The 9,132-nt window shown below is 34.8% G+C and overlaps 1 protein-coding gene across 1 annotated transcript in view; it reads left to right on the forward strand.

Moving 5' to 3' along the window:
• The window catches only part of LOC107597756 (uncharacterized), a 30,849-nt gene that overhangs the window by 4,813 nt on the left and 16,904 nt on the right, over positions 1-9,132 (forward strand). The window contains exons 3-5 of the mRNA XM_016288935.1: positions 3,725-4,117; positions 4,243-4,623; positions 4,716-4,802. Coding sequence (XP_016144421.1) covers positions 3,725-4,117; positions 4,243-4,623; positions 4,716-4,802 — 861 coding nt within the window. The remainder of the gene's footprint in view (positions 1-3,724; positions 4,118-4,242; positions 4,624-4,715; positions 4,803-9,132) is intronic.

The following is a 9,132-nucleotide window of genomic DNA, read 5'->3' on the forward strand; positions in this document are numbered from 1 at the left end:
ACGGGAGACAGGAAGTGACATAAAAGTCCAGGGCAAGGCACAGAGAGCATGAAACAAAAACAAGAAAGAGTTGATTTGTGAGGAGAGCAATCACGTTTATTTTCTAAAACCAAAATAAAACTGAACACCTCAAAATTACAAAACAAAACGATCAAAAAACAATATCTTTCAAAAAGGTCTCTTCAGTATAATGTATAAATAAAATATTGTTAAGTCAAATTAAAAAGCCGAAGCCTTCTTGCAGTGGATGTGTTGGTTTGGGCCTCATTGCCAGCTGCAGTCATGTCCTCATCTCATATATAAAACACCGCTGATTCACAAATACTTGCTAAGGAACTCGCATTCACATAAAGTAGCCTTGTTGACAAGTTTGGGTGAGTAAGCGCAAAGTACTTTCAGTGACCTGTAATAGGCAGTATCACGTCTTTTGTAGCAGAAATAAACTGCCGCAGAAAAAGCTAGGTCCATGCAAAATGTAATTTGTAACTGCAACAATCATTTCAAATGTAGTGGAATAAAGAGTACAGATACTAGTTCAAAAATGTAGTGAAGTAAAGAGTAAAAGTTGCTAATATCTTTGATACTCAGTACAACTACAAAGTAGCCAAAAAGATACTCAAGTACAGTAACTAATTATATTTACCCCAATACTTTACACCTCTGCATTATACATATACATCATTCTTATTAAAATACCCGAAATGGTTTAAATAACAAAGATAAACACAGATATATCATTGCAATTGTGTTTCTTAATATTTCATCAGTCAAAACCTCTGCATGTTATTCAGCTGTAGTGATATCTGATGCATTTGTCCATATAAGGGATTTCCAGGAAAGTCATAAGTTTAATACTTCTATGAGTCTCACTTGTGAAACAGACATTACATGAGAGTGTTTAATGCTCCATAATGCTCACATAGCCACATTTTGGGTAAAAATAGAAAAATAAAACTGAAGTACTTTGTAACGCAGTAACTTGAGTCATTTTTCAGCAAAATACTTATTTACTCTTACTTGAGTTATATTATTTTTCAGTACTTTTACTTGTACTCAAGTAAATTATTCCTTAAGTACACTGTAAAAAATTATCGTGATTTTAACTGTAAAAGACTGTAAAAATGCCACAGTAAAAACCTGTTAAATGATTAACAGTAAGTTTCCTTACAATATACGGTGAATAACTGTAATAGATCTAACCTTTGTTTTCAAGAAAGTAGCCTCAGATTCGACACACAGAGACTGTGTCTGAAATCACACCCTACACCCTCATTCACTATTCCCTACATGAGTTTACTAATATAGTCCACCTGACAGAGAGAATGAAAACTAATGGGTGAATTCAGCCAATGATGAACAGCTGCTGTTAACAAGCAGAATCACTGAAGAAAAGAGCAAGAAATGAAACTGACTTCAGCCACAGCCTTAGATGAAATTAACCGAAATAAAACAGCAGATTATGATTAAACAACTCCACAAACAGCATTACCAGCTTCACTCATTTCTAACCAGTTTGACTTTATTTCGGTCATATATCTACAAAAGAATATTGGTGTATATTGTATTGGAAATGTTTTGTTTGGCCTCACCATTTTGGCGATCAGTGGTTGCTTTAGTTGGGCTCTTGACTCTTTAATATTAGTGTTTCTTTGCTGTTGTAACTGTGTTTGTAAAACACATTCGTTATGACAAGAAAAGCTGAGAGAAAGTGCAATGAAGTAGTTTTAATAACTTTTAATGATGGTGTAATGATTGTTTCATTTTTCATGACCTGATTCACTGATCTCAATTTTTTGTCTAATTACATGGGTAAATTAATATTTTGTTTATGGTACTAATATGAGTCTACGAAACATGTTGACAAACTATTGTGAAGGAATTTTCGACACACACAGGCATCAAGAATCAGCACATGAATCTCAACAATGGTGACTATTAATAAAAATAAAAAAATTAAATCATGCCGCAATGCATCCTGGGTGCCAGTACAAAACTCCCAGCATGCATTGCAGAATGATTTTTTTTGTTACCAATGTTGAGATTCATAGGCTTAATGTTGATGTCTGTGTGTGTTTAAGTGCTGCCATAGTTTAAAACTTTTATTTGTGCATATTGTGCTTAGGAATGTATCACGATGATTGCAGTAGTATCAGTGGTGCAACTCAAGAGTATTAGTTATATATTACACACTTAATAAGAGATTAAACATTAGGTGAGATCAGTGAATCAGACTAGCTCAGGATGATCTTGACATCACAAACACCAGTTTCATCTGATCATAGATGCCTTTGGCTTTTCTTGCAATAACAACTGCGTTAAATAAACACAGCTAATTTAAGCAACCAACGAAAAACTATTTTTAAAAAGTCAAGGTTCAAGAGCCCAACTAAAGCAAACACCTATCAACATTACGGTGACTTCAAATGAAAGTACAACATCTAAAATCTCAATAAGAGCTTTTGTACATATATATGACAGAAATAAAGTCACACTGGTTAGTAATAAGAAGCTGGTGATGCTGTTTGTGGAGCTGTTTAATCCTCCTCTGCTGAGATCTTGATCAATTTAATGTGTTTTATTTTCAGTTGATTTCATCTTTGGCTTTGGCTGTAAATTGTGTTTCTCTGCTCTTGTTTCTCTTTCCTTCAGTGATTCTGCTTGTTAACAGGTGTTCATCACTAATGCTCAATCCTCATTTAATTATCTCATTAACTTCATCACCGCTTCAGTGTCACGTCAACACTCTGTAGTGTGGACACATATAAGTGCTCTTTAAAACTGAGGATTTTGTTGTGGGATTAAAGGGGTTAAATGCGTGAGATAAAAAAAAACACTGTGAGATGTATTTTTAACAGAAATATACTGTTAATTTAATTTACGAATGCAAACTGTAAAAAAAACTGTAGATTACTGGCAACCGCAGCTGCCGGTATTTCACCGTAAAATCAAGAAAATAAACAGCAAAATACTGTAAAACCTAACAGTCAACTTCCTGTTGTGTTTTGTGGGTCACCATTGTGCTGGAGAGCAGAGCCTGTGTTTAAGTAAAGGACGGACAGAGAAACACTGATGTTATGCTGCTTGTTGTTTTATTTAAAGGCAGTAACTGTGTAGATACTGATGCAGTGTGACTCTCTTCAATAATTTCAATTACAAATGAATGTGTGCTGTTGTTATCTGCCAGAGATTTGAGGTGAATTGATGCTTTTAATGACTTTGCATAAATCGGTAGAATTTTCTTCATGGATTTAAGCAAAACAGTTCTCATTACCAATATGCTCGCATTACTTAAACGTTATAAATATTAATTTAAAAACAAATGCCAATTAGCCACATTAAGTGCAGTCAGTTTCTGCAAATAAAGTGAGTTAATTCAAAGGTTTGCATATTAACATCGTATCAGTTAATGAAATACAGTTTTTCACTGTAAATTTAAACAGTTCTATAAAACCTAAAATGTTGCTACCATATTTTTCACGGTAAAGTTCTGGCAACCACAGCTGCCGGTATTTTACCATAAATTTAACAAACTTTTTTTACAGTGTAGCTTTTTCTTAAGTAAAGTTTTTCAGTACTCTTTCCACCACTGATGTATGTATGTACAGTATGTTGGCAATGACATTTAAATGTCATGTTTGTTAATGTGTTTGATTAGTTCAGATTTGCACTCGTGAATTTGCTCATTGAAATATAACTGGTCTGTTTTGGTCTCTCACTAACACAGATTATGACCCCTGCAATAACTACAACATACTAGACAACCACCGGAGAAGCACACTCAATTACTGGTATTGGCATGACTATGCAAATAGCCTTGATGACACTCGTGTAGAATGGGATGGCTGGTATCGGCTCTTCATTGATGGATCAAGTGCTCAGATGCCTGAGTGGTGTATGTTTTACATGTCATGTGGAGGTTTTAGTGGTCTGTGGCTTGGTGGCTCACATCCTCGTGTAGAAGATGGAGTTGCTACACGAGAAATTTACGGCTCTCGCTATGATCAGTGCAGTCGCTACAGATCTGAACCAATCCAAGTCAAAGCTTGTCCTGGAAATTATTATGTCTACAAATTTACCAGACCAACTCTTTCAATCCCAGCTCCTGTATATTGTGCAGGCATGTTCATTTATCTTTTTATTTGACATATTTATCACAAATTTTATTGGTTTGTATTCATATTATTATCTTGAATAGATTTAATATGCAGTATGTAATGCTCTCTTTCTACATTTTAATAACAGTATTGTTAACCACTCCAAGTGTGGACCCCTGCTACAACTACACCAGTCTGGATGACCCTTGGAGAGCCACTAATTACTCTAACATTGGCATGTGTGAACATAATGTGGAGTGGAATGGCTGGTACAGGCTGTTCTACAATGGTCAAAATGCCCAGATGCCAGAATCATGTGTTAATGATGGCATGTGTGGCACTCATCACCCACTATCACTCAATGGCACTCACCCACAGCTGGAAGATGGAGTTGTCATCCGTCAGGTCTGTCTCCCATGGGGTGACTGCTGTACTTACACATCCCACCCTATAAGAGTCAAAGCCTGTCCCGGAAATTACTATGTTTACGAGTTTGTCAAACCTAGGTTTTGCGCAGCTTACTGTGTAGGTGAGAGTTTACTCATATGTAATTAAATTTACTTTTCTATGTTATGTTTAAAAATGTTTGATACTGATATAAAATGTTCTTCATACCAGAAGCCTCAGGCCAGTCCATCCAATTAGTTTCTACAACAACAGAGAGAATCCCACCCATAGAATCCATTACTCCACCAATCACAGCCTCTGGTAAAGTATTGTCTTGTTTTCTTTTAAAGTCTCAAGAATATTTTTTACTCATTTATTTTCATTACACATAGTCTCTTAAAATGTTTCAGTCTTTCTGTCCCATTACAAAAGAGTGTAGCAAAATCACAGTTAAAGTAGTAAAAATCAGTATGCAAGACAAATGAGAAGGAAAGGACAACAAGTGCCTAAACACTCATTCTTTATGTGACTGATTTTATTGCTTCTCTAACTCTATTTATTTAAAAGACAGTGTAACCGATCAGGGACATGCAGAGAGTTCCTCGGGGCAGGGGCTCAAATGTAAAATAGGGGCAATGAAAAAATTATAGTTCAAATATTTGGATACATTACTATTTTATATTTTTGCAAGAAGTCACTTATGTTTTTTATCAGTGTTGGAAACCTGTGATACTTTTTTCAGGATTCTTTGAATAAAAAGTAAAAAAAAAAAAAAAGAACAGCATTTATTTAAAATATAACTTCTGTAATATACACTACCATTCAAAAGCTTGAGGTCAGTTTTTTTTAAGAAATTTAGGTTTTATTCAGCAAGGATTTGTTAAATTGGTAGAAACCGTGATAGTAAAGATTGATATTGTTAGAAAACATCTCTATTTTGAACAAATGCTGTTCTTTTAAACTTTTTATTTATCAATGAACCCCAGAAAAGTATCACGTTCCAAAAAAACTATAATAAATAATAATAAAAATAAGCAGCACAACTGTTTCCAACATTGATTATAAATCAGCATATTAAAATGATTTCTGAAGGATCATGCACTGAAGACTGGAGTATGCTGAAAATTCAGCATTGCATCACAGAAATAAATGATATTTTAAAGTATATTAAAATAGAAAAACATTATTTTAAATTGTAATAATATTTCGCAATATTACCGTTTTTTTCTGTAGTTTTGATCAAATAAATGCAGGCTTGATGAGCATAAGACACTTTCCATAATGCTGCATAATTATCAAAAATGGTAATATAATAAAGTCCTTTAACGTCACCATTTCGCCAGCCTACACTTCACATAATAGGCCTGTAGAAGCCACTTGGGTTTCATTAACTATGATAGTTTCATGAAATAGCAACCGCTGTATCATACATAAATATAAGTGAATTGAATACATCCCACTCACACTAAAAAAAACACAGATTCAGTATTCCTCAAAATAAATAAAAATAATACAAACCTGCAATAATTAAATGTTAAACAACACAAATATCATTTATGTATTTAATCCCATTCTATTAACCAATGTCTTTGCTTCTGACCTTCGATGATCCAGTTCAACCGTACTAATAAGCACAAATTACTCTAGACAAACATTTGTGTGTTTTTTTTATTGCTGAAATGTGTTTAAATTTCTTTTTCTGCGTTCTACTGTACGGATGTAAATGTCCTTTCCCTTCAGCCTGAGGTTTATTCATTTCACTTTTGGTGTGAAAAGGTTTTTATATTTGTCAAAAATATAACTTTTTTATTTTAAAAACAAACAAGCAAGCCCTGTCCAGATTTAAAAAGTAACGCAAAAGTAACGTAACGCATTACTTTCCATAAAAAGTAACTAAGTAACCTAATTAGTTACTTTTTTATGGAGTAACGCAACATTGTAATGCATTACTTTTAAATGTAACTTTCCTCAACACTGCTGATTACCATTATTGTGACTTTTGGAACTGCACGGTTTTGTGCAGTGCTTTTGTAGTCATTTAGCATCCATTTTCTCAGTGATGTAATTTGTTTATTTGTAATTATGTAATATTCTAAAATATATAATACATGGATTTTTAATTAAAACGACACATTAGCTTTGATTATTGATGAAAAAAAAAAGTTTAAAATATTGTTTGGTTTATTTCCTTTCGTCGACCCACTCACTGAAAGAACCATATATGGCTTGAGAGTCTATTTCCGAACAGACTGGAATATCAGTCAGTCAAGCAAAACACACGCAACCCATAGCAACGGCTCAGATTGACATAGAGGGCATATGTAAAAATAAACAGGAATTTTCCGACTTTTGAGCAATTAGTTACGGTTTTGTACACATTGTCAGGTTAATTATAATTCCAATGCATTTTGTTTTATTGACCACAATATCATTGCTATTTGTCTGAGAGGGGCACTTTTTTTTGTTGAAAAAGGGCAGGGGCTTGAGCCCCCAAAGTCCCCCCTTCTGCACGTGCCTGTAACAGATGGTTAATCATAATGAAGAACTCAACTGAAGTGCATTTTTATTAATAGTAAAAACTATACCATCACTGTTTCTCAGACCTCTGTAAACTCCTTTTATAACCTCAAACTGATCCTAGACCCCAAAAATCAGAGGCAGGAAATTACTTAAAATGACAGGAAATGCATGTGTGTGTGTGTGTGTGTGTGTGTGTGTGTGGTCCTGGTATTCATTATGTTATGGGGACCAAATGTCCCTACAAGGATAGTAATAGCAGTCATTTTGACCTTAATTGTGGGGTAATTTTTTTATGATTTTCAAAACTAAGTGAACTGAACATGTCCCCTACTGGTCATCGTAGCATTTGTATCACTATGCATAGATTCTAACATAGGTAAAAAATTATTTATTTATCTTTCATTTTTAGTAGATGCACTACACTTTTGTTGTTTATAAAGGGACCAATAATTTGTGACCAGTATTTTATAAGTAGATTGATTTATCCTCTCTAAACTGTTTCTCAAGCGTGTTCTCTCATCACCACTGCTGCTACATGAATATGACGAATCAACACTATGGAGACCGAGGCGTGTCCTGACAGTCACATAGAATATACATTAACATGGCAGAAGTAGAGCTGCATCTTCCACCAAATAACTACAATGAACCAAATAAATAAAAACAAACTATCTGTAGCCTACCATATTGAATTGCATAGCATTATATTTTTTTCCCATTGCATCGTATTGCATTGAATTGAATTGTGTTGAATCGAATTGAAATCGTATCACACTGCATCGTGAATCGTATCGTATCGCATCGGTAGCTGCTTCATATGTATCTTTAATGTATCGTATCGTTGGCTGTGCTATGGAGATGTAAACATAGTTTAGAGGATTTATTTGCAGATAATGACAACTAGTCAAAATAAAACAGATGCAGTGTTTTCAGACCTCAAATAATGCAAACAAAACAAGTTCATATTCATTTTTTATCAAAACAATACTAATGTTTTAACTTAGGAAGTGTTCAGCGTTTCACTTAAGAAGAAATCAATATTTGGTGGAATAACCCTGATTTTCATTCACAGTCTTTCATATTACTAAGCAACCATTGAATGGAATAACACAAAATATGTATCATTTTAATGAATGTAATTATTTTGATCAACTCTTAACGAGTGCTGAGTAGTCCCTCTGAAATGGTTTGTAACATGGACTGGACGCCCACCCCCACTTTATTTCTAATGCATCCACTTTGTTTTTAATGTAAAAGCGTACACAATTGTCTTAGGTCGGCACAAAGAAAATCTTGCTGTACTTGCTATAAATGTCAGGGAAGTTTGGCCTTTCATGACACTTCAGACCTTTGCCTGTTGCATGTGAGTATCTTGCTGCATTTGTCAGCACGCAAAAGGAAGGTGCTTTTCTTCACTGTTGCGTACTACTGAAAAACATTTCCAAATATCACATTTTCCTTTGGTTGGTTTTGTAGTTTTGTGTGATCCTATCTCCCTCTGGATTGCAGATCTCTATCCCTAATCCCTCAGGTGAATTTTCAATTGTTTTACTTTACTACTGTAACATCCACATGAGTCGGCCACCAGAGAGCATCGTTATCTTGCTACTAATCACAGCCAGATTCAAACATGAGCCCCATTAAAGGGATAGTTCACCCAAAAATGAAAATGTGATGTTTATCTGCTTACCCCCAGGGCATCCAAGATGTAGGTGACTTTGTTTCTTCAGTAGAACACAAATGATGATTTTTAACTCCAGCCGTTGCAGTCTATCAGTCGTATAATGCACGGCAATGGTAGCAAAATCTATGAGAGTAAAAAAAACATGCACAGACAAATCCAAATTAAACCCTGCGGCTCGTGACGACACATTGATGTCCTAAGACACGAAACAATCGGTTTGTGCCAGAAATCGAACAGTATTTATATAATTTTTTACCTCTAATACACCACTATGTCCAACTGCCTTGAGCGCTCGCAGGCATCCGGTGGGTGAGGTGTGTACGCGCTCTGGCGTAGTTTACGTTAATGGGTGTGTTGATATCCAGCCGAAGAGCAATCAACCATAACTTCAGGCAAGCAGGCTCAGAAGTTGGGAATACGTGGAAAGTCACCACTCCCGAATGAGTT

This window comes from Sinocyclocheilus grahami, unplaced genomic scaffold (genome assembly GCF_001515645.1).
Source record: "Sinocyclocheilus grahami isolate Dianchi unplaced genomic scaffold, SAMN03320097.WGS_v1.1 scaffold236.1, whole genome shotgun sequence".
Lineage (NCBI taxonomy): Eukaryota > Metazoa > Chordata > Actinopteri > Cypriniformes > Cyprinidae > Sinocyclocheilus > Sinocyclocheilus grahami.